The 26,873-nt window shown below is 36.6% G+C and overlaps 1 protein-coding gene and 1 long non-coding RNA gene across 10 annotated transcripts; one reads left to right on the top strand and one right to left on the bottom strand.

Moving 5' to 3' along the window:
* Nucleotides 1-2,663: 2,663 nt before the first annotated feature.
* On the bottom strand, nucleotides 2,664-12,894 carry LOC311084796 (uncharacterized protein). 9 transcript variants are annotated; one of them, XM_084117089.1, is made up of 8 exons: nucleotides 12,828-12,894; nucleotides 11,815-11,939; nucleotides 9,608-9,696; nucleotides 8,337-9,487; nucleotides 7,206-7,532; nucleotides 6,379-6,723; nucleotides 4,727-4,863; nucleotides 2,664-4,416 (listed from the first exon to the last, which is right to left on the bottom strand). In XM_084117089.1, exons 4-8 carry the CDS (start codon nucleotides 8,386-8,388, stop codon nucleotides 4,399-4,401), a joined length of 879 nt encoding a protein of 292 aa, XP_083973215.1. In that variant the 5' UTR covers nucleotides 8,389-9,487; nucleotides 9,608-9,696; nucleotides 11,815-11,939; nucleotides 12,828-12,894; the 3' UTR covers nucleotides 2,664-4,398. The 9 variants fall into 9 exon arrangements, with proteins under 9 accessions (XP_083973215.1, XP_083973212.1, XP_083973211.1 ...); XM_084117086.1 differs by having other exon boundaries at nucleotides 11,769-11,939; nucleotides 12,828-12,867; XM_084117085.1 differs by lacking the exon at nucleotides 12,828-12,894 and adding an exon at nucleotides 12,689-12,787 and having other exon boundaries at nucleotides 11,769-11,939.
* Nucleotides 12,895-20,863: 7,969 nt separating this feature from the next.
* LOC311084831 lies at nucleotides 20,864-25,295 on the top strand. Its single transcript, XR_014606629.1, has 4 exons — nucleotides 20,864-21,065; nucleotides 21,575-21,642; nucleotides 23,634-24,439; nucleotides 25,113-25,295. It is a non-coding gene; the product is annotated as an uncharacterized lncRNA (long non-coding RNA).
* Nucleotides 25,296-26,873: the final 1,578 nt, after the last annotated feature.

The raw sequence follows: 26,873 nt of genomic DNA, 5'->3' as shown, positions 1-26,873 counted from the left end.
CAGTTCTGACCAGCAGGGGTCGCCAGCGTGTGGAGATTCGAACACAGTGAATCATTTTTCGAAGCAATTGTTCAGTTGATTCAGTTTCAAAAAGCTTCGTTTCTCCCAGCACTTAAATAAGACATCTAACTGATCACTGCGCTGCCTCATGATGCCTGTTTATAATAATAATAACTAACTCAATTAAAGACAGACTTCTTTGGTTTATTAGAACATACATATTTTAATACATATTTTCACAGAGAGTTACTGCAGTGATAGTAATTCACACCAGCAGAACACAACAAGAAAGTACGATGCAAATGTTTTTCTACAGATCATAAAGATTGTAGGTAGAAAAATATGTCTGATTCATAATGTAACATGAAAACAAATAGCAGAAGAACATCATTGATTTACACATTCACTCATCAGACAAACAGCTACACACGTCTCGTGGGTAATTTTGAACAATAGTGTACATCATTCCACCCTCATCCAGATTCATATATCATAAATTAATTATGCATTGCTAAACCATACAGAAACTGGTATCCTACTATAAAATCACGATTTAATGAGATCTTCTTTAAACAGTTTAAGAATCTTTTTTGAGTGGTGTCTCGTATAATAGTTTCAATTGCTGGTGAAAGTTTAGTGCATCAGTGAAAAAAATTCCATATTTATGGAAATCATTTATAACTCAGTGATTCAATGTTATAGTTGAGTCCATGGTTATTTCTGAAAACACACACAAAAATATTTTAGAGACACAGAATTCATCCGCTATGAGGAATCAGGTTGTTTGTTCATGTTATTTATCACATACAGTAAACACACAAAGACTCATTCATAAAAAATTAATGCTATTGTTCTATTAAAGAAAAGTTTTATGTCTTTGTCTCAACTTCGATCTGATTTATAGTAAAAAATTACGTTTCTTAAAACGTACATTTTTATATTGTCTTACCTGACAATATAAAAATATCCAGAGACAACTCTACTGATATGCTATTTACATATTTACAATGAGCAGATGAAATACAAATACAAAAAAAAGTAACAAGAGTGGTGCCAAAAGAAAGAACTAAGAAAACCATAAGATGACAAGCTGAAGTTACTAATAAAGTCAATAAAGTAATAAAGTAAGGGCAATCATCTCCATCAAACAGTGATAATATTCTACAAGACAAACACAAAATACAATATTTTAACAAACAATCCCAGCTGAACTGAAAAAGACACAAGATGGAAAAAACAGACAAATAACACACAGGTCACAGATAAAAACACAGGTCTTCATCTCCCCACATACATAAAAAAAAAAAAAATCATTTTCTTAGCGCATTGTGCTGTAACATTCCTTCTGACAAACATAACATCTAGTATTTATCAGGTTTAATGCCATAGTAAAAACTTTTAATGCAGCCTGTATCATATACGGGTCAAGTTACAGGCACTGAACAGAATGAAAGTGCTTCACCACAAGTCGATGAATTTCTAAGCTTATTAAGGCAGGTTTTGTCTCCAGAACCGCTGCTGGACATGCTCTATTAATGCTTTTCAGACTCAGAGTTGGTCAACCATTGTTTTCTGATCAAAGTGGATAACCCAGGGTTAGTGTAAGTGGTTAAAATAGAAACAATAACAATATAAGGGCGCAAGACATTTCCAGTTACAGCAACAATTCCAGTAAAAACACCTACAGTGTCAAAAATGCAGACTGTTAAGAGCACTTGTGGTTATACAATGTATTTTCTTACTTTGAATTTTTGTCTTGTTTTCCACAATATCTAAAAGTTGTGAAAGGGTCATGTTCTGTTCGAGCAGTTGCCTCAAGTGTTTGTTGCCTTGGTTACTGATTTGAGTCACACCTGTTTCTCTGATTATCTCCCTGTGTCCTTATATGGAGTGTTTATTTACACTAAGTGCAAATAGATCGCCTTACTGGCGGAGAGTATTTACACTAACTCCGCCCACCAGTGTCTGGTTGGGCCAGAGAAAAGCCCAAAAATGGCTGTGTAACCTGTCAGCAGCAGTGGCGTAGTAAGGCACGTTGTAAATACTTTTTGATGCGATCGACCAGAGTTCGAATCCGCCTTTAGCCGAACTTGTTCTACTTCCTTTTCCGATCACATATCAGATTGAAAAACTATTTGTTTTCAATAAATATTAAGAAAATATGTGTAAAAAAGTTTAATTCCTACCGGTTACTTTATAATAAAGTGTTTATCGGGTAGGTGTACGGAGGGCTTCATTTTCCCAATAAGGCGGCATTTATTTAATAAATATAATAATTTACACTCAGTATGTAATTATTGCATACTGTTTTAAAATGTACAAAAATACAGAGGAGCAAACAGTATCTAACTCCTAAAAATTCTAAATTAAGTGTGTTTATGCTTAAAATAAGGGAAAATATATGTGTAATCTGTTAGAAAAATAAACTTTTCTTCCTGAATTAAGTTTATTTTCTGACCCTACTTGGAAACTCACTTAATTTGTATGATTTTTTCTTTCTTTCACAAAACAAGACCTTTATCTAAAGTAATTTTGCTTAATTAAATGTATCTTGATTTAATGGAAAACAAGACAAACATAATATATATATATATATATATATATATATATATATATATATATATATATATATATATATATAGTTTTTTTTTAATTTATTTTTTATCTTGTGAGTTATTTGTGGAAATGCAGTTTCAGTCTGGATCACTAGCTGCTTTAAACCTCTATAGGGTATATTAAAAAATATCAAGTACTTGCTGGTCTTGATAGTAAATGCTGGTTTTGATAGTAACATGTTAGTTATTTTATTGCTCATATAGTACATAATGCTAAGGGACAGATTTACTAAACAGGGCAAATTAGCGTTTGAGTGCAATTCCAAAGATGCGCCGACGGGAGTGAAAAGCTCTGCGTGTCATACTGACGACACACAGATTAAACAACACAGACCCAGTCAGATAATTTCCATAAAGATCAACACAATCTACCAGCTAGCGTCTGGTTTAAGACGTGCTTTTTTGGGAGGTTAATAATAGCCGCGTTTCCACTGAAATTACCCGGAACAATTTGTCCCAGGAACTTTTTTCCCAGGAACTTTTGTTGCCCCAGACCGGTGGCTTTCTGCGTTTACACCGCGGTCTAAAGTACCGGGAAGGTAAACTGCGCGCAACTGCTACTCCCTGACTGCGACGGACAGTAATCAGTTTTGAGCACTATATAATAAGTATGGAGGAGATTCAAACTGTGCTGCAGTTATGTATTGGTTTACTAACGAGGTAATTAACAAAACAAAATAGACGAGCACTGATACTAAAGCTCGTATGCGTATAAAATTAGACAACATATGTTATCAGTTATTGTGAGATGCCTGGGACGAATGTGCAAATATGCTTGAACCCCGTCTATCAATCATAAATAGTGACAGTCTTGTAAATAGTTGTTTGTTACTAACCTCAAAGCGCTATTTCAATCCTGTTATAGTACATTTGTAACATGGTTTGGAGTGCCTTGCAATAGATGACAATGTGTAAACATAAAAGCTGTGGCAGAAAAGAGACGAGCACTGATAAAGCGTGTTCAGTAAGCTCGTAATGCTAACGTTAGATATACAATTTGTATGTTATCAGCTATTGCGGACATTGACTGTGAGATGGCTGGGACGAATGCGCAGAAAGTTTCCTCTTCCACAAATACCCTTAATAAAGCCTGAAACTCGTCGCCACTCCACCAGTTTTTTTTATTAAATTTCATATTTGCAGACAGACAACTCTTACTGCATGAAGCCACGACAGGAACCGCAATAGATTTTTTAAAAAGGGAGTTTAAAAATAAATAAAATGCTGCGTGTGGTCATCCAACCAAAATGCGACGTGAACACAACCAATCAGCTTGTGCAGCGCACAAGTCCCACCCCTGAAAGTTCCTGGACTTTGAAAAAGTACTACCTCATGAGCAGGGACTATCGGAGGGGGAAATATTTACCCGGAACTTCATTTAGACCCTGATTCCTGTGGTGTAAACACATCGAGTACCAGCCCAAAGTTCCTAGTTCCTGGGGAAAGTTCTTGCGGTGGAAACGCGGCTAATGGTGCACATACCAGTACACTGACGAGCGCAAACCTTAGTAAATCACCTTAAGTGATTCATTTAAATATTGGCCCTAAATGTGCTAATTTAACATTTAAATCATTCAAAGTTTGACTGGTGTTGGTACCGAGTAGTGAAAGCTTGGAATCATGACAATTACTCGTGAGCGATGAGAGTTTCACCTGATCCTCTTCTCTCCATCATTTCCTAATTCTCTTCAGTGTGCCTTTCCATGAAAGGATCAAATTGAGTCTGATTTAAGGACGTGTCCTCCTCCTCAAAGGACTGTCATTCGGATCACATGGTGAGTTATCACAAGTCATCATTCTCCTGTAAGAAAACACAGATTCACAGAAGGTTAAAGTGATGAGAAGTATTGATGTTTCAGTTACACAAACAATACAGACTTGGAATTGTGTTTTTTCTTTTGTTCATAAAGAGGATTTCAGTTCCTAAATATTTATCACCGTCTTAAACTGCATTACATCTTTTTTACCACAGTAATAGAAACTTGAAGTATAATGAGTTCAATATCACATCTAAATACCTGTGAATATCTGCTTCTGTAGTGTTAAATAGAAAGGATAATAACTAAGTAAATCTCATATATCTTGTTAAATCAGCTGTATGTAATACTTACTCTCTTTGCTGCTGGTGTATAGGTCCTGCGGTGACGGTAGTAAATCACACCAGCAGCAGTTACAGCTGCAAACACCAGTAGAACACCAACAACTATTCCTGCTACAGCTCCTGAAGACAGACCTGAACCTGGAACATCTACAGAGAAACAGACATTAATATAGCTGCAAGCAGCAATACGGGGCCAAGCCCTTCAAGGCACAGCAAGCAAAAGCCGCTGTAGCGCAATGCGGAGCCAGAAGAGCAAAAACATCAGAAATGAAATGTACATGTAAATGTACATCAAGCACAGCAAGTACGGTAAGCACAGCAGCACAGCAAGCATTTAAGCACCAACAGCAGTGCGGAGCCAGAAGAACAAAAAGAGCAGAAATTGAATATCCATGTAAATGTAGGCTATATCAAGCACAGCGAGCATTTAAGCACCAACAGCAGTGCAGAGCCAGAATGAATTGAAATGACAACTTTATACCCAATTTTAAAGTTGCCCCACACAGGATTCATGACACGTGGTTTAGCAACTTGCGCCACTCAGACGACAAAAGCTGCAGAGGAGAGGCTTCGGAGTAAGATTAAGCACAAAAAATCATGTTAACCAGATTAGCATGCTAAAATAGCTTAATGCTAATGTAGATTATGGTTAACCTGATAGTTGAAGAGCCACATTAGAAAGAATGGCATTTGGTTAGCATGTTAACTAGCAAGCTAACTAGCATAATGCAACAAACACAGGCTAGGTCAACTTTGGAGACAAATATCTCGAGAACGGTAGTGAATATCAAAAATCTGTTCACTCACTTCTGTGCGGCTCAGTCCAATGATCATTTGAGCAAATTTTGGAGAAAATTGGACAAATTTTGAAGGAGTAGCGAAAAAACTGAATACTGTACTTTTCAAAATGGCCACTACTGTAATGGGCGGAGTCTTAATGTAAGGCATTGGTTGTGATCACGATGATGAGAGGAATCAGATGTACTAAGTTTCATGTCTCTAGATCAAAGGGTTCAAAAGTTATAACCATTTATATGTTGACATTTTGAACTGGTGGTGGCGCTATAGAGTTGGTCCTAGAGGCTCAAAAATTGGTCCAATTACTATTCATTAGCATCAATAGAAGTGTACATAATTTCATCATTTTCCTATGTACGGTTCATAGGGCTGCCATAGACTTCCATTGGCGGAAGAAGAAGAATCATAATAAGAAAACTAACAGATACAATAGGGGCTATCCCCTTCGGGGCTTGGCCCCTAATAATAAGAAAACTAACAGATACAATAGGTGCCTCAGCTCCTTCGGGGCTTGGCCCCTAATTACGAGAGAGTGAATGATTATCCATCTAGTATTTACCAATATCTTTGACGGATATTTACACCTTTCTACTTTATTCATCAGTTATTTAACTGATTAATGGCTTCATCTGTTGTCTTTAGAAACAGCAGCTAAAACAGCATCAGCACTGAGAGATCAACAGGAAACTGTTCACAGGAAAACTGCATTTTTTCATGTTAATAACATTAGTTAAAGTGCCATTGAGTCAAAGCTTACTTATTTTAAACAGTCCAGTGCCCATTTATTGGGTTGATTTAAAATATTGAACTGTTCATTTAATTCCTCAAAGGAAAATGCATTGAATGGCTGAATTATACACTCACCAATGACAGAAACACTGAATCTCTTCACACTAGTGATGCTGAAGCTGCTGTTGTTGATGATGATCAGTAGTTTATAAAGTCCAGAGTCTGTGTTTCTGGTGTTTGTGATGGTCAGAGATCCAGTCTGATGATCCAGCTTCAGTCTGTCTCTGAATCTCTCTTTACACTGAACATCTGTACAGATCTTACTCTGATCTCCAGTGATTTCAGCGATGAGAGTGTCATTAAAATACCACGTCATCACATCATTTGGTTGTCTTCTTGCTACACCAGGATAAAAAGTAACAGATTCTCCCTCCTTCACTGACTTTCTCTTCACTTCATCTCGTTCAGCAGCAGAAACACCTGAAACACAAACCAACAGATGCTGGAGGATCTTTTGCTGAAAACAAACAAACTACACAACATGAGAGAACTGTGAACATGACCTCTCTGACTTTCGATCTGAAAGTATACATGTATGCATGGTTTGTGCTCATAAACACATTTGACATTCTTATTTTACATTAATCCTCACTTAAACAGATAACAGTTGATTAGAGATGACAAGATTAAGCTCAACTGCAGCTTCTTATGAAAAAAAAAAATGTTAAAGCAGCTTTCCAATATAAATGATTTAGTTTTAAATCAAAAGGAACTGTTTAATAATGTAAAGTGAGATAATTGCACAGTAAAGAGATTATCTAGGCCTATTGTACTGTAAGTGAATTAATATACAGGCAACAAAAATAAAATAATAATTATCATTGTAAAAACATTACATAAACACATTAACAATGTGCTTTAAACACATTTAAACTGCATTTAAACATTCCCTAATGACTCACCATGAACAGTAACACTGAAGATATTTCCACTAATCCTGCTGCTGATGATCTTCAGTTCATATTCTCCAGAGTCTGTGTTTATGGTGTTTGTGATGGTCAGAGATCCAGTCGGATGATCCAGCTTCAGTCTGTCTCTGAATCTCTCAGTATCTTTATTACACTGAACATCTGTACAGTTAAAACTGAGATCTCCACTGATTTGAGCGACAAGTGTGCCACTGAAATACCATTTTATATCATCTTGTTGGTTTGTTTGAACACCAGTGTTTAGAGTGACTGAATCTCCCTCCAGCACTGACACTCTGTATGTATCAACACCAGACAAACCTGGAGAAGAAACATAAACCAAACAAAAAATATAAAATAGTGCTGTGAAAACGTTTTTTTTTACATATCATGAAGATTTTGAGTGGAGAAATATGTCTGGATATGAAACGCATGGAAACAAACAGAAGAACGTCATTGATTTACACATTCACTGATCAGGATGACTTGAGGGCGAGTAATTGATGACAATATTTTTATTTTGGGTGAACTATCCCTTTAATTAATGTAGTTAACTAAAGTTAACAAATGAAACCTTATTGTAAAGTGTCTTTTAAAGTGAGAAGTACATGTTGCACTTTTTTTAATTATTTAATGTTTATTCTGAATATATTTAGCATCAAATATCCAAACTCTGTCTTTTTAAGTATTTCTTACAAAATGAACATTAAGTGAATATTATCTCATAATCCTACAGTAAAAAAACAAACAAAAAACACTATAATGTTACATTTGTTAACTACATTGTTTAAAATTTATATCAATAAATAATCAGATTATGTATATTTAGTAATTAAGGTATATTGTTATAAATAAATCCATGATATATCCATCAAATAGCTGGTATTATACATTGCTAAAACACTGTACGTATCGCGACGCTAATAAGAGCTGCTGTAACCCATATGGTTTGTCTTCACCGCCTACCTTATGATCTAACTCTAAAACGTGAGTGTCTGTGTGCTGTGGCCGGATATTATATCGATCCATAGATATCGATCAACGAATGTTGTTCAACACTTCCGGAGCGGATGTTGTTGTGATCACAGAAATAGGTCGGTGCAGCACTGGAAGAAAGACTCTTACCATAGTCGGGTAAAAACAAAACCACCAACAACAAATTAACGAAGAGCTTCATTTTCACCACTTTCCCCCAGAAAATTAATGCAAATTCCGATTAATACGTCCTGCTCTTCTGCTTTCTTCTTTTGATATTTGCGGCAGACTAGACGCTACAATGGCGCATTGCTGCCCTCCTCAGTTCATTTGAAGAATTAGTCTAGCTTAATAGATTTAACAGATTATATCCTTATATATAGTCTAGTCCAGTGCAAAAAGATGATATTTTTTGTTGTCTCATTATCTTAGTACAAAGTCGTACAAAAATTTTCATAAATACCTTGAAATTCCAGCTTCCGACAGCTCTGAGTACATGCGATTTATTTCTGTACGATGGCATAAACAGTCCATTAGAATATGGCACACAGTTTCTACCTCTCCACACATGCATATCTGCCATCTGGATGTTTTCCAACCATTGCCAGCCCATAATTCAATGTACAGTGCCCCGATCTGAGTCTAGTTATAACCACACTATTCCTCCTTCCTAAACCTATTTTTATTGAATGTTTCACTGTTGACTCAATAGAAAAATAATGTATGCCTTTATTTCCCTTTTCCCATTCTGTTTGCCATCATTTCATTAGATCTTGCTGAATAATATATTTACACTCATTACTTTCAATTCTTCATTTCTATGTACCGCTTCATCAGCCATCTCGTCAGTCCTCCGGATTCCTATGTGCTGGTGGTTCTTCTGCTTTAATGACAACGGACTGCTTTCAGTAGGCCAGTTGAAGCGTCTCCCAAAATGCAATGCGACACGATGATGACATACATATTTAAAGGGATAGTGCATCCAAAAATGAAAATGTTGTCATAATTTATTCACCCTCATGTTGCTCCAAACCTTAAACAGCTGTGATGTCTACTTTTACCCGTAGAGACAAGCACCAGTGCGTGTGAGTTGGGGGGATGCAACGCACAAAAGGGGCTCTTGCAAGATTGTTTTAAAATATGCTAGGTGTCACTAATGTTGCAGAAACTACATAGTCATCATGACAGACTGTCCAGACAATTATGCATTTTGGTAATCTTCTAGAAACCTGCTACAACTCCGTCGCCAGTATCTGAGATGCCAACTGAAGCAGAAAAGAGGAAGACCAGAAAGATAGGACCTAAAACAGAGAGAGGTACTTCAGTGAACAGTGACAAAAATGAAGACAGAAGAATAAACCTCTTTTTGTGTGAGAGAAACAACTGTGAGTTTCATAAAAAGCAGGACAAGAAACACTGACCTACAACCTTTTTGTCCAAATCAAACCACATTTCTGAAGAAAGCCGGAGCAGGTTTTAGTTTGACTCAGATGAGCTGCTGGAGTCACACCTGTGAGATGGAAGACAGTATTAAGCTTTTTGTTGTTTTTACCATACACAATAGATGACAATAGAAGTGGATTATAAAACCATTTTAAAATCAATAAGCTCTGCTGTGGAGAGAAATTTAGGAATATCACAATACTCCACTTTACATATTTAACACAGTGAAGCACCTACTTTAGAAAAATGCTCAGTGTTAAATAATAGAATGAAGAATGTTTTGTAAGTCTTAATAAGAACATTTATATGCCACGATATATCTTATTTATTTTTCGTAAAAGAGCCTGTGCATTTCAACCACTAGAAGTGTCAAACACTGTCGTGGGAGCGTTCACACACCAGATGATTTTCTTCAGTCTTTTTAAATCCCTTTTCACTGAACAACTGAAGAAAATGTTTCAAGTGTTTGCTTTGTTCTGTTTGTGCTGGTAGTGTACTGTATGACCGGTAAGTTATAAATAAAATGTTTGGCTAATTATCAGTAACATTCTTTGCAGATGTTAAAAGTCATGGGAAATCATGGAAATTGCCATAGTGAATTTAACTTCAAGACAGAGAGTGACTCTACCATTAAGACACTTTCAAACCTCCTGCAATTTATTTGTGGTTTTAATTAAATTAATACAAATATAAATCCTCTCTAAAAATATTTAAAAACTACTTTGGTACGAACCATGAACATAAATAAAAGTAATATAAATTCAATACATAGTCAAAAAAAAAAAGTGTAGGAACCCTGTTTTATCTACTGATCTAAATGTCCCATACACTAAATATCGAGGCACTGAAAGGAAGGAGAGTTTAACTTTGTTGTAATTGTAATTGACTTTGCACTAGATGGCAGATAAAACCATCAGAAACCTTAATCTGTGTAAATCTGTTTGGTGATTCAGTGTCAGTGATGGAGGGAGATTCTGTCACTCTAAACACTGATGTTACTGAAATACATGAAGACGAAGATATACGGTGGACATTTGGAGCTGAAAATTCACTCATAGCTAAAATAAAAAAAAAGAAGAAAATCTCCTCCACATGTGATGATGTTCCTGATGAGAGATTCAGAGACAGACTGAAGCTGGACGATCAAACTGGATCTCTGACCATCACAAACACCACAACTGAACATGCTGGAGTTTATCAACTAGAGATAAAGAGATGAACCTGACATCAAACACATTCAGTGTTTCTGCCTATGATGAGTAAATATCATTTGTCCTGTCCTTCAAATATTATTGTTTTATTAAATTACTATATTTAGAACAACTTAATCTCAATCAAAAGCATTTGATTTTTTATGGTGAGGCTCTTGTGTCAATGGAATTTTTATAGGAATTAAGCAGAAATGTAAAGGTTATAATTTTATAAAGGCAATTACATTAATTATTCTGTTAAACCTTGTGTTTTAGTTTACAGCTCTATTTATTTTTAATTTATTTTTATTAACACTCATATTGTTCCTGTGATGTGTCTTTACTATAGTAAAAGTATTTTGACATTTTTGGACTGCCTCATTTACTTTCTTTTGAAATCAACATTATGCTAATGCTAACACAAATGCTGTTGAGCATAACTAGAATATCCTAAATGATAAGTTATTAATATTCCTATAATATTCCTTACATATTCAAATGTTTAATCATTTTGTATTTTGAGGTGACGGAAACACTCACTGACCGTCAACACACTAAACACTCACTCAACACATTGAGCCGAAAATAAGATTATTGACTAGATATATCAATATTAATGTTTATTCTCTGATGTTTTCCAGCTCGTCTGCCTGTTCCTGTCATCAGCAGAAAATGTTCTTCATCATCAGAATTGTTCATTCAGTGTTGAATGTGTGTGATGTGACTCTCTCCTGGTACGCAGGAATCAGTGTATTGTCCAGCATCAGTGTGTGTGATCTCAGCATCAGTCTCTCTCTACCTCTGGAGGTGGAATATCAGGATAAAAACACCTACAGCTGTGTGCTGAACAATCCCATCAGCAACCAGACCACACATCTGGACATCAACACACTCTGTCACACATGTGCAGGTACCACAGCACTGATGATATATGTGTGTATTTACTGACCTGATCTCTGTCTTCTGTTGGAGATCAGACTGATGCTTTCACTTACACTAATGACTGTCTCTTGTTTACTCTCCTTCAGTTCCTCCAGTCTCAGTGTCTCTGATAGTTGATCTCTGCTGTTGCTGCTGCTGGGTCTCTGCTGATTTTTGCTTTAATCATAATGTTCTGCTCCTGCAGGAAACGTAAAGGAACAGGTAAGGAGGTCAAAGTATTAATGCATATGTCGAAATAATTATATTTTATAAGGCACATATTTCGATATAAGATTGAAAACTTTGTTGTTTGGACAAGTCTGTGTCTGTGATTATTAATACAGTTCAGACACAGAAGGAAAACAGAACTGATTCAACATTGTGTAAACAAAAACAAAAACAGTAAGATAAGGGATGCAAGAGGTTGTTGCTGAAAATGAAAGCCTGTACAATCACCCGGAAATCGAGCGAGCGACGGAGAAGCTTGTTGTTTCCATCTGGTATTAAGATTTGTTTTCGGTGAACCGATCACAAATGTTAGCCGAGACATTTCCGTTTTCATTATCACGCATTTCAAATGCGGCTCCTCTGACCAGATATCTCCTTATTTTGTCACATTACAACCTATTCTCGAATACTAGGCTATTTAATGAACGAACTCATGTGAATGCGAATGACATAAAACATAAAAAAGTATTATTATTATTGATTTATATATATATATATATATATATATATATATATATATATATATATATATATATATAAACCTTTCTTACTAGGCCTAAACCTTTCTTACTAGGCCTAAACCTTTCTTACTAGGCCTACATGATGTTGTTATCGTCAAAATTCGCTCGCGCCGCCCTGCCGACATCGCCGTTCATCTCTTCACCACATCGGCTAAAATAAGCATTGCTTCCGAGTCCGACCACTTTGTAGTGATATTACATTTGACACTGAAGCTTCAAAGCGCGTATCCAGTACGCAACGCGTGCCGGTGTGGTGAACAAAATGAGATGAGTCTTCTTCTTTTAGAGTTTAACTGGCGGTTGGCAAACCAACTTAAGGTGCATTTACCGCCACCTACCGGACAGGAGTGTGTTCGTCGAGAATAGTCAGAGGGAATAGGCTCTATGCACGATTGCTTCCGCGTTTTGTCTCAGCCCGCCCAGTTACATCCGGTGCTGAGTCAGAAGCAGTTTTTGCATTAGGTGGAGATAATGGCAAATTACACTCGCTGTTTACAAAAACTTCCAGCGGTTAACGTGAATGAAGATAACAATATTGTGAGGCAGTTAAACTGTCACACATATGAGTAAAAAATAGAAGTTCTTTAAATTATAAATTACGAGCTACATCAACAACTTTGATGGTGAGTATTCACTCATATCGCGCGAAATCCGACTAGCGAATCAGTTTCTAAAATCGTTGTCTCCGTTTCTGAGAAAATGAATTTTATTGAAGTGAATTGTCCTATAGAACGCGCTATGCGGAAATAAAGACGCCGGCTGAGATCCTACCGGAAATACGTCAGCAGCGTTCGTGCATAGAGCCTATTATTCACCTATGCGCATCTATACCTATGATATAAATATGTACATATTAAATACGGTAAAACAGCCCCGTATTTTTGAGAAACCTCATAACTTGATTTTTAATATTTTTAGATACATCTCCTAAGATATTAACTAAAGTAAGCGCTTTCCCTTCTTTATATAGGACTGATGTTAAGCAACTACGCTCTACGACTCCTGTCTGATGTTTCCCTATATGGAACAAAGATCTATTGAGACCTGAATGGCCAATCCTTAAACGTGTCAGCACTGCCTCTTCTCTCCGACTTCCATCCCTAGACCTACCCCCTCCCACATTTCTTTGCACACAGTAAAGATGTCTGCCAGTGTCATTACTATCCCACTGCTCTTGCCACATCCCAATCACTTTATTTTGAATAATAGATTTCCCTTCAGCTTTGCACAGAGGGACATTGATGTTAACCACATCCAATTTCAAGGCCTGTTTAGCTAGAATATCCACCTCTTCATTTCCATCAACACCTACATGGGCAGGGACCCAGACAAACTGAACACAAACATCTTTACTATGCAACTGAAACAACATATGGTAAATTTTCTATAATAGATCTAGTCTGCATGACTTTCCTGTTTTTATGCTCATTAATGCAGCTTGACTGTCTGAGGCAACTACAGCTCTGTTTATGCCCCCAATGCAATTCATAAGCAGCCAATTAAAGGAGAACTCCGGTCAATTTTAACATTGAGCTCATTTTTTTTTGTGTACATTTGGAGTGCTGTCAGTACAGAGAACAACGACAAAAATCGGTGTTGCCTACACCGAGTTATCCTCTTTTTAAAATTTGCACCCTGTTGACTTGAATGGGGCAAGTTTTAAACCTGCTTTTAACCTCTTAACATCCTTGATGTGTCATTACAAGTGCCCAGCCATGTGAGTGATTCCTTCAGAGTGAACACGGGTGAATCTGACTGCAGTAGATGTGAAAGATATTAATAAAAGTGATGTTATTTCAGCCAGCGCACATACCTGTATTTACATCCTGTTTTCGGTCAAAGTCCACAGTAATCGATTGTCGAGTTCACGCGCATTGGTTTAGTACTTATGATCATGCGCGTGAACTCGACAATCGATTACTATGGACTTTGACCGAAAACAGGATGTAAATACAGGTATGAGCGCTGGCTAAATAAATATAATTTTTATCCATATCTTTCACATCTACTGCAGTCAGATCCACTCGTGTTCACTCTGAAGGAATCACTCATATCACCTGTGCACTTGTAATGACACATCAAGGATGTTAAGAGGCTAAAAGCAGGTTTAAATATTGCCCCATTGAAGTCAACAGGGTGCAAATTTTAAAAAGAGGATAACACGGTGTAGGCAACACCGATTTTTGTCGTTGTTCTCTGTACTGACAGCACTCTAAATGTACAAAAAAATGAGCTCAATGTTAAAATTGACCGGAGTTCTCCTTTAAGAGCTAAAGCAATGGCAGTGAGTTCAACAGTATACACTGCAAGATAATCAGAAGTTCTTCTTTTAATTTTGATGCTATATTGTGGAATACTCACTGCCGCTCCTGTTCTGCCATTGTTGGGATCTTTAGACCCATCAGTATTCAGTACAAGGTGCTCTTTAAACTGCTCAAAATAATTTTGAACAACAAGCCATTCTGAATGAGATGAGTCCGAGCTTAGGACCCCATTAGTATGCCAGTAGTATGCCTGATCTGATCTAAAATTCTTGCGATAACTTGTAGCCTATGCTTGTAGCTAACGTGAGCTGTCTAAACTGTTAATAAGAAAAATAGTAGACCTAATATACACAAATAAACATTATTTTATGGTTCTTTTAATTAAAAAAAAAAAGTGTACTTGTAACATACTGTGCTGATTATTACGATAAAAAAAAAATGACATAATTATAATGGGGTCCTAAGCTCAGACTCATCTCTTCAATAGGACTCATTTGTTCTATAGGCTATATAAGCCTATAGCCTATGTTATGATCATACACTCACCTAAAGGATTATTAGGAACACCATACTAATACTGTGTTTGACCCCCTTTCGCCTTCAGAACTGCCTTAATTGTACGTGGCATTGATTCAACAAGGTGCTGAAAGCATTCTTTAGAAATGTTGGCCCATATTGATAGGATAGCATCTTGCAGTTGATGGAGATTTGTGGGATGCACATCCAGGGCACGAAGCTCCCGTTCCACCACATCCCAAAGATGCTCTATTGGGTTGAGATCTGGTGACTGTGGGGGCCATTTTAGTACAGTGAACTCATTGTCATGTTCAAGAAACCAATTTGAAATGATTCGAGCTTTGTGACATGGTGCATTATCCTGCTGGAAGTAGCCATCAGAGGATGGGTACATGGTGGTCATAAAGGGATGGACATGGTCAGAAACAATGCTCAGGTAGGCCGTGGCATTTAAACGATGCCCAATTGGCACTAAGGGGCCTAAAGTGTGCCAAGAAAACATCCCCCACACCATTACACCACCACCACCAGCCTGCACAGTAGTAACAAGGCATGATGGATCCATGTTCTCATTCGGTTTACGCCAAATTCTGACTCTACCATCTGAATGTCTCAACAGAAATCGAGACTCATCAGACCAGGCAACATTTTTCCAGTCTTCAACTGTCCAATTTTGGTGAGCTCGTGCAAATTGTAGCCTCTTTTTCCTATTTGTAGTGGAGATGAGTGGTACCCGGTGGGGTCTTCTGCTGTTGTAGCCCATCCGCCTCAAGGTTGTGCATGTTGTGGCTTCACAAATGCTTTGCTGCATATCTCGGTTGTAACGAGTGGTTATTTCAGTCAAAGTTGCTCTTCTATCAGCTTGAATCAGTCGGCCCATTCTCCTCTGACCTCTAGCATCAACAAGGCATTTTGGCACAGGACTGCCACATACTGGATGTTTTTCCCTTTTCACACCATTCTTTGTAAACCCTAGAAATGGTTGTGCGTGAAAATCCCAGTAACTGAACAGATTGTGAAATACTCAGACTGGCCCGTCTGGCACCAACAACCATGCCACGCTCAAAATTGCTTAAATCACCTTTCTTTCCCATTCTGACATTCAGTTTGGAGGTCAGGAGATTGTCTTGACCAGGACCACACCCCTAAATGCATTGAAGCAACTGCCATGTGATTGGTTGATTAGATAATTGCATTAATGAGAAACTGAACAGGTGTTCCTAATAATCCTTTAGGTGAGTGTATATTCTGACACATAAACTGCATAGAAACCATAACATAATTAGACCTATTTTTTACAGTCTATGAATTAGACCAACATATACTTGCATCAAGCAACTCATTTAATTTATTGTCACACTTTAATATGTAAATTATATTATCAGAAAACTGAATATTTAGCGTTATCAGGCTTTTATTTGTGCTTAAATGGATAAAACAACGGCGCTGCACACTCAGCTGCTCATAAACATGGCTGCTATAAATTTTACCTGCCACAAGATGGCGCTGTTTTCGACACTATTGATGCTTCAAATCTTTTCCCGAAACATTCAGGGAAAAGCACAGTGCTTCATGAGGCTTCATTTGCCCATCTCTACCACTTTGATGCTCTCACATGTGTGTGGTGACCATAAACAGTATAAACTGGACACAGCGACCCCATAGGTTTCAGGTGGTGACTGGTGAAGTCAGAGTGCTGAGTCCAAGCTTAGGACCCCAGTAGTATGCCTGAACTAAAGCTGTTCTCGCGATTAATGTAATCAATAAAACTTGAATTCATGTAATAATCTTTTATTTTTATCCTGATTATATAGTTTGCATTTTTAGGTATTTTTTGCGACATTATTATTAATTGTCATTAATAAGGCATAATATATATTTTTTAATTACAAGCACGTCATGTCATAATTAATTCTTAAACAGAATTATGCTTAAGTATCATATTTGTTATCGAAGTTTTTATCGAAAAATATCGTAGATGGTAAAAAACGTTATCTCTAATCATTTCGGGTAGCTGTATGATCTAACCCTGTCGAATGGAACGCACCTCCAAGATGGGACTCATCTCTTCACCACACCGGCGGCGGTGTGAACGCACAGTTACCATGACAGGAACGCCTACACTATGCAAGCTATCATTCTGATAAAAATACATATCAAAGTAGTAGAGGACAGCTATCATTAAACAACACAGGCTACAATTAATTTTTATTTAAAAATCTTAAAAATCACCAGTCAAAAAAAACATTTTTTACAGACACTTTAACAAGGTCTTGTAAATGTTGGTCTGCAGTTACTCTAGTGAACTTGAAGACAATTCAATTATATTTTTTAAATATTTTTAAACGTTTGCATCAGCAAGGTTCCTGAATTGACTGTATTGTTTTTTTTTTTTTTTTTTTTTTTTACAGAAATCCAATATGGAGGTTGTGCATGAAAATGTCCCTAAAAAACAATGATCAAATACTGTATCTACAGCATGTTAGAGCTCATACGGGCCCTGACTCACACCTCTTAGTTAATGTTTATTCTCTGCCAGGATCTTTTACTTCTATGTCTGTTTTGTTTTCACTATTGTATCATTTTTTTTTTTTTTTGCACACTCTCATAAGTTATAAAGCCTTTTGTTATGTCTGAAATGTGTTGCTGTGTATTAGTTTAATTTAGTGGTGCACACATAGAACAGCATCCAGAAACTAAATGTTCTATTTTTGTCTTAACACACATGGAAATGAAGTCTAACTGTATTAAATATTGATCCCACACTTCACTGTTCTCGATCACATTATCTGCTCCTGTTTAATTAAATAGAAAATGGAATATGGAATACATAGTGCTTTACAGTGTCATCATCGCTCTCTAGTGTCTGAAGCAGAAAATCACATCTCTCTAATAATAGTGCTACTTTACCCGAATAAGGTAAATACTTTTACTAAATAAGACAGACCAGCCTGATCATTGCACTGCCTCTTGATGCCTGTTATATTAATAACAACCTCAATTAAACACAGATTGCTTTGGTTTATTAGAATAAAATGTCTTTCTGCTGTCATTGCTTTTTGAGTGGCGCCATCTGGTGTGTTTTCAATAACATCAGCATTTAAATCACTGAATGCATCGATTCCATCATCACGGCCCCCCTTATATATCATGGCAGATTATAGAGTCTGAAAAGCTATCAGGACAGGAAGAAACTCTTCTACAAACTAAACACACAAGCACTAAATGCCCTGTGTCCCACAAATGTCTGTCCACCAGCAGATCAAACCTCATTTCTGTAGAAACCTGCAGTCTCTTTCAGTTTGACTCAGATGATGAACTTCAGTCAAACTGTGAGAAGCCGGACAGTTTTATCTTTGAACTCTGGTTTTTCAATTCACTAAAATTTAGAATAGCCTAAATATACAAATCTAGAGTTGAGCTCCATTTTACCATGAAATGTAGTTCATCTACAATTCGCACAATAGTTTACTTTTATCCATATAAAACAGTCGGGTAACTGCTCTCTCAGGAGGAAAGTGTTCACTGGGGCGGTGCCCTTTAGAAAGTAGCTAAAATGTGCCGTCTAGATACTAAATGAAAAGCCACAAAAAACACCTTGTGTGTGTTTGCGCACACTTGGCGAATGAAGCTCATTCTGATTCTAATATGTAATATTATATATATAATAATATATATCTAATATTTTACCTTTAAAAATACAGATTTGTATTGACTTTTGATTTATATATATATATATATATATATATATATATATATATATATATATATATATATATATATATATACATATTAATATATTAAGAGCAATTAAAGTCTCAACAAGGGCCAGATGAACTATAACTGTATGCAAATGCAGCGAGTGAGGAGTGTTAAACGGTGGGAGGATCACACACACCAGTTCTGCTGTCACATCACATGTTGAACAACTGAAGAAAATGTCTCGCATGTTTGTTTTCTGTTTGTGCAGCTGGAGTCTGATTGGTAAGTTATAAAGAACATTTGTATGGTTTTTATGGTTTCTTTTTTGGTTATTTTCATCCAAGTTGATCTAATACACAACCTTATAGTGCAGACTATCTAGTGATCTAAATCTCATTTATTTAAAAAATGTATTTAAAATATCTAGCACAATTAAAACGGTACTTTCAATCATGTATTTATTTTCAATACGTTATGTAACTTTAAACACAGATAACTTTAAATTAAATTAAAGATTAAGGATGTATTGCACCATAAAGATTAAGCTTCAAACTAAATCAAGATTTATCTACAATACGGTAATGCTGTTCCACCAAACTTGAAATTTTGAAATAACCAGTTACATTTAAACCATCATTTTGATTCTGGTTTTACTTTACATTTAAGAGAGATACTTTAAATTAAACTCCTTAAGAAGCTGTATGACTACAAAGGTTGTTGCTGTTTTTGGAAATCTGTTCATATCTTGGCGTTTATACATTTATGTTTTTAGTGTAGCCTATTAAATAGCCAGGCATATTTATGAAAATCCAATATATTACCGTGTGTTTGTTTGTGTTTTCTCTGCTTGATTCTGACAGTTTCTCTGTAACGGTGGTGGTTTATTAGAGACAGTTGACATTTTATATTTTGGGTTTCTGCTGATTCTCTAGATGTTCTCAACTTTACATCAAAACTTTTGTTGATTTCAGGCTTTGTAAACCATCAGAAACCTTAATCTGTGTAAATCTATTTGTTCATCAGGTGTGTTTGGTGATTCAGTGTCAGTGATGGAGGGAGATTCTGTCACTCTAAACACTGATCTTACTGAAATACATGAAAGGGATGACATACTGTGGGCATTTGGAGCTGAAAAGTCTGTGATAGCTAAAATTAAAAAGAAGAAGCAAATCTTCTACACAAATAATGGCACTGAGAGATTCAGAGACAGACTGAAGCTGGACGATCAAACTGGATCTCTGACCATCACAAACACCAGAACTGAACATACTGGAGATTATCACCTAGATATAAGTGGACTGAACCTGACATCAAAAACATTCAGTGTTTCTGTCTATGGTGAGTAGAAACGTCATTTGTCCAAAGGTTCATATATTCTATTTACATATTCAAATGTTTAATCATTATAGTTTGAGATGACAGACACATTCAGTGACGACGAACACACTAAACACTCACTCAACACAAAATGTATTACACGATTCACTAAAATTCACAACTAAAATAGGTAAATTGTTGTTTCTATTTTTTTATTCTCTTATCTTTCTCAGCTCGTCTGCCTGTTCCTGTCATCATCAGTAACTCTTCACATTGTTCATCATCATCATCAAATTGTTCACTGGTGTGTTCATCAGTGTTGAATGTGTGTGATGCGACTCTCTCCTGGTACGCAGGAGTCAGTGTATTGTCCAGCATCAGTGTGTGTGATCTCAGCATCAGTCTCTCTCTACCTCTGGAGGTGGAATATCAGGATAAAAACACCTACAGCTGTGTGCTGAACAATCCCATCAGCAACCAGACCACACATCTGGACATCAACACACTCTGTCACACATGTGCAGGTACCACAGCTCTGATGATATATGTGTGTGTTTACTGACCTGATCTCTGGCTTCTGTTGGAGATCACACTGCGTTCACTTTATCTTTATCATTACAGCACCAGTTGGACCGTCTCCTCCTCCTTCTCATCCTTCTTCTCCTCCTCCAGTCTCAGTGTCTCTGATAGTGTTGATCTCTGCTGGATCTCTGATGATTGTTGCTGGATTTTGGATCTTCTGGATCTGCAGGAAACGTATTAAAATTGACAGAGAAGGCAAGTATTCTCTTCTCCTTTTAAACAAGTATTATAACAAATAATAATTAATTATTTGTAATAATTAATAATTTTAATTAAATAAAAAAACTGAAATGTTTATTTTAATTAAAAAATCAAAAAAAGGCAGTCTCCATTTTATAAACACAATCTTAAATGTGCAAAGACACAGCTGTTGCTCAAATTAAAATCTATATGAATTATGACTATCGTTGTGCTTGTTGAGCCTAAAAGCTGATTAAGCACAAAGAATATAAAATACTTTACTTTTGTCAAACATCCCATTTATGTGTAAATGTATGTGTCTCTCTAAATGTAATGATAAACACTATTTTAGGAACTTTGTGTGTGGAATGCCTTTTGTAGGTCTAATGCAAATTACATTTTTTAAATCTATTTTTAAAAACTGCTGTTAACTTACTTAAAAACTTAAAATGACATATATGTTGTGAAGAACCAGATCTAGTTTGAATCTTACTGTTTTATTGCATCCATTATTATTCATACAGTTGAGACTCGTGAAGAAGAGATCATTTATGCAGAGACGACATTCAACAAAAGAAACACACAGAAATCAGTAAGACAATGTATTGTTAATTTGTTGAGTATTTGTATAATTTCAGCAGATAATCAGATGTAGATCAGTGTGTGCTCGTGTTTTTGTCTGCATAATATGGTATCCCATTTCCACCACATTAGACAGAAAAAAAATCATGCTCTGGTAAATCATAATAATGACAAACAAATTATGACATACTAAATCCAAATTATGAGATTAAAAAGTAAAAATAATCACTTAAAAATTATGAATGAAATTATGAATTCAAATGTTTAAATTATGAAATTTTGACTTAGAATGTCATAACTTTGAATTTTTAATCTCATAATTTTGACTTTTTATCAGATTTTTTTTTTTTTATCTTGATTTTTTTTCTTATGAATGGGCTTTCATAGTATAATGATCAATCACATAAACCTCACACTGTTGCGACGCCGCAAATATCTTGTCTTTGGTCTGGGCTTCTGTCACATACGGCCGGTGATAACAAACAATGAAGATGATATCATTCAAAAAGTCTTTAATGGATAATCCACAACATGAAACTCAATGAAAGCAAGCAAGGTAACAACTGTTCACTGACGAGATGGGAAAAAACTCAAATGAAACACAAGGACCTAAATACAAGGACCTAAATACAAGGAACTACTTTGGACACAGTTGGACAGAATGACAGATCAAATGAGAAACCATGGTAACAAATGATGAACTCAGACAAGTGGAAAAAGTGCAATGACTGAAAACAAACTCTAAACTGAAAATAACTGTGACATATCTATGTGGAGTGGGTGCTGGTGAATAACGTATTGTAGTTCATCATCGGTCCCGAGGAGGACATCACCAGCCCCATTTCTGAGTCAGAGTCCATCCTGACACCACCCTCGTGAGATGGACACGACGTCTGAGCCCACCGCAGATGAGGAGCCGGCGCAAGATGAAGCGACTGAGCCTGAACATGAGTCTGACCAGGTGTGTGATCCGGCCATCGTGAGCCACCGTGGGAGTAAGAGTGGAGTCCCGGGGGATGAACTGGAGCTTCGCCCACACTCCCGTCACCGAGGGTGAGTCAAGGACCTCCGAGCGGTGGATGTAGGAAGAGGATGATTCCATGCCCGCGCTGATCCCGCCCAACTCTGAATGCATACCTTAATCTTTGCTGGTCCCACCCGACCTCCCTCTCCTGCCTCCTCTTCTGGAATCGCCTCATTACTCTGCCCAATCTCCGCTGCCCCCCATCTGCCTCTCTGCTCCAGGATATAAGAGTGGATCCCCTGGCTCCGCCTCCAGCCACTGATCCCGTTACTCCGCCACGGCTCATTGCCCTGACTTCTCTGCCTTTGCTCCTCCCTCACTCCCTCGGCTCCACCAGGTACAGGTCTGCGCGGGACTGTTTTTCCCGTCCCGAATTTTACAAAATTTTAAAATAGGCCTATTTGTGGAAAAAAATATGTAATATTTAAGATACATAAAAGCTTTTTATTTGTTTTCTTCCTAATTGTCCTTGAAATGGTGGTCAAGAACCCCCCACCCCCCACCCCCAACACAAAAATGGTTTGGCAACTGATCAAAATTGAGTGCGCGCGCACTCTCACATCTTCAAACAACACGTAGAGCACTGTCTTGCTCTCTCTCCCTCGCGCATATTAATCAAAATCAATTGACATGATAGTAAAAGGTCGGAAGGCCGCAGTTTTAAGTGGAGCATTTGGAGATTTTTTTCTGCTGAATTATTCTCCCGATGATTCTCCTGAATCTCGTCCCGGGCCCAGGCAAGACTGTCAGCTGTCCTGGTGGTGGTGATTTACCTGCCTTTATCCTTGTTTGCCTTTTTTTATTCACCTTTGTCATCATTAGCTTGTGCTAGCAGGAACGTGACACACACACACACACACACACACACACAACAACACCTTCAGATGATTATGAAAGCCTTATTATTTTGAAAAACTATATCACTTCAATTATTATTATTATTATTATTATATCTTGTGTTATGCATTTTTTTACAGAAAGTTGAAGAGGAGGATCGTGTGATTTATGCACCAATCGCTATGAGAAGATGATCACAAGATGAATACAAGACCCAGATTGAGATCATTTCACTAAGAACATCCTGCAACGACTCTCAATGGTTGAGTTTGGGGTTTTTGAGAATCACCACGTTTCATTAGGAAATCACAGTAGACATACAGCAGGATCATCCTGAAGGGGTTTAAAGTGTGATATTAACAATGGACTAATTAAATGCTCTCCTAAAATCTTTAAAAGTTTTTATCTTAATTATAATACAGGGACTTTAAACTAATCATCTAAATCCTGTGACCCATTTTCATGTGTTACTCTTCAGGTCAAATGTGTAAAACGTAGATGCAAAATACTCGTCAAAAGGAGTCAAAGTGAACCCTGGATGTGGTCTCATTTATTCATTATTACACTTCTGCACAGATATGTGGTTTGATCTGTTGGGTAAACAAACAGCTTCTGCATGGGCATGTGTCTCCTGCTGGAGGTCTGTGTTTGATGGCAGTTTGTGAGAGCATCTCTGAGGTGTGAATAGCATGTTTGTGTGAATGCATGTCAAAGGTGTCAGTCTGAGTGAATAGCATTTCTGTGAAAAGCATGTCGTTGCAGGTGTTTTTTCCATTCCTGCTCACATGAAGCCATTGACTTTTGCTCTACAGAGAAACTATGAACTATCAATGATGATGTCTGACAAAAAAGCTCTCAAATCAAACAATGATACTACTTTGAGAAATGAAAACATCACATACTTTGAGTTGGAAATAACTACAGAAACTACACTCTCAGAAAAAAGGTACAAAAGCTATTTACATTATTTACTCCATAAAAATGAAAATTCTGTCATAATTTACTCACCCTCAAGTTTTTTCAAACCTGTATGAAGTTCTGCTGAACACAAAGGAAGGTATGTTGAAGAATGTTGGTAATCAAACAGTTGATGAGCCCCATTGACTTCCAAAGTATTTTTTACCCTACTATGGAAGTCAATGGAGCTCATAAACTGTCTTACTGTCATTCTTCAACATATCTTCCTTTGTGTTCAGCAGAAGACAGAAACTCATACAGGTCTGAAACAATTTGAGTGTGAGTAAATGATGACAGAATTTTCATTTTTAAGTGATCTGTTCCTTTATGGGTACATATTAGTATCTAATTGGTTGAAAAGGTACCGCCGCATTGACCACTTGTACCTTTATTTCTGAGAGTGCAGTTTCAGAAGTTATTTCTAGATCTAGCATCAGTTCTCTCCAAGCAGAACTATTCTTGATAACCTTTTTACCTTATAGTGGTCATATCCTGTTTTTTTGTTGTTGTTTTTTTTCTGCCAGTGTCTGGGTCATGTTAAGAATAAATGCAATGTATGACTTACAATGTATGATTTTGTTAATTATTTATTGTGTTTTCATCAATTTTGATGAGAAACTAACTTAATGCTTCTAACAATCTTGATTTTTTTTTCATTATAGCATAACAGAATGAGATCAAGATCATAATCAGATAGAAAAATATCACCTCAAGTTTCCATTGATAGTGGTAAAGTCCAGATGCAGTGATGAGGACAGCTCAAGATATCCACTCCTGCTCCAGTTCCAGTTCTGTAACCGCCCCCTGCAGATGAAGAATCAGGGAACAAAACACTAGTGTGGGTGAAGGAGAGTTAATCCTATTAACAATACAAACCACTTTTTTTTTAATCTATTATATATATATATATAAAGCACAGAGATGTATATATAATGTATATATAATATATATATAATGTATGTTTTGTTTAACATATTTGATAATATTAGCTAATATGTAGTGACAGTGTTCTGGTGGATGTGAGTAGGCTACCTGTTTAGCGGCCTACCTAGGGTGCTCTGAGTGGTTGTTTGCAGGTCAAAAGTGCCCACATCTGTGTGCTTTTCTCAGTCTCTGTGATCTTCTGGTTTGATGTCTCGGTTCCCTCCTTCAATGTGTGTCTGAGGGACTTTTCACCTGATTCATCATCTTCATTCAGGTGAAAATCTTAAGTCTGGTCACTTAAAATAATTGAACATCTCAACAACAACACACATTATTTTAGGAATCATTCATGTCCGGAGCACAGGACTGAAATTGTTTCACTGATGAAGTAAGAAAATGGATCCCGCTCAAAGACGCAGCTAATATTAACTACGATGTCACTAAGATAACGTCACGTGACCATCGCAGCACCCAGGGAGATGTAGCATACACAAAAACATTCATTTTGATCAAATAAAAGAGCATAAAACGGTCTTACTTTGGATTGTTGACAATGAATAACTTCTTAGCTGCCATGTTCTTCCAAACGTAAATAATATCCTGCATCAAATGTGCATGTTCCCATCTCATGTTACATCCTCTCTGCATTTCTATCCCAAAGATCCTCAGAAATACAAATATAACAATACTTGACCACTAGAGGGATTGATCACATTCCCACCCAGAATAAATGTGGTATCATACTAGCCTACTGTTTCTAAAAGGTTATTGATAATGGTCACTTCTTGAAAGATCTTCACAGAGTTTAAAATAAATTATAAATTAATTTTATTTCTTTTTTAAGTAATGTCACTATAATAACTGATGATGTTTCCCATTCTATTTATTATTACTATTTGTAAGAACCACATCTCACATTTATCACCTTATTTTTAAGATAAAAATAAGGGCACGGCCATTTGTAATTTTAATGTGTCTGACTTCCAAGTTATTTTTAGCTGTATAAAACAGCTTGTTATGCTGCTCGATATTGAAAACTGATGTTTCTAAACATATTATGTTAATGTATTGTCTTAATTATAAACAAGCTGGTTTACTTTGATATTCTTCAGGGTAGCTGCTAATAAATCGAGAATAATAAAGTCTCGCACATTCACAGAAAGCACCTTACTTCCATGTTGAACAATGAGATGGATAAATTGTCTGATATTTTATTAATACATAAAGTGTGTGTATACTACAAGCAGTATGCATACTGTATTAGACCACCATCTAGTGTCCAAACTAGGAATTCACCATTAAAAGGATGTTCATAAGATGTTTAATGTATCTTTCAAGCTGTGGAGGAGTTGGCAAATGACAGTGAAATATGAAATATTAACACACACACACAAAAAAAGTGTGTTCGTCAAGGAACAAAGGGAGGACAAAAAATATCGGCACAAAATGTCATGTAACTTTATGGGATCTTTACAGCATATGTGTGAACACACGTGCAG

Source organism: Abramis brama (assembly GCF_963993115.1).
Source record: "Abramis brama genome assembly, chromosome: 6".
In the NCBI taxonomy this organism is placed as follows: domain Eukaryota; kingdom Metazoa; phylum Chordata; class Actinopteri; order Cypriniformes; family Leuciscidae; genus Abramis; species Abramis brama.
This window is presented reverse-complemented; position numbering and strand designations above follow the sequence as displayed.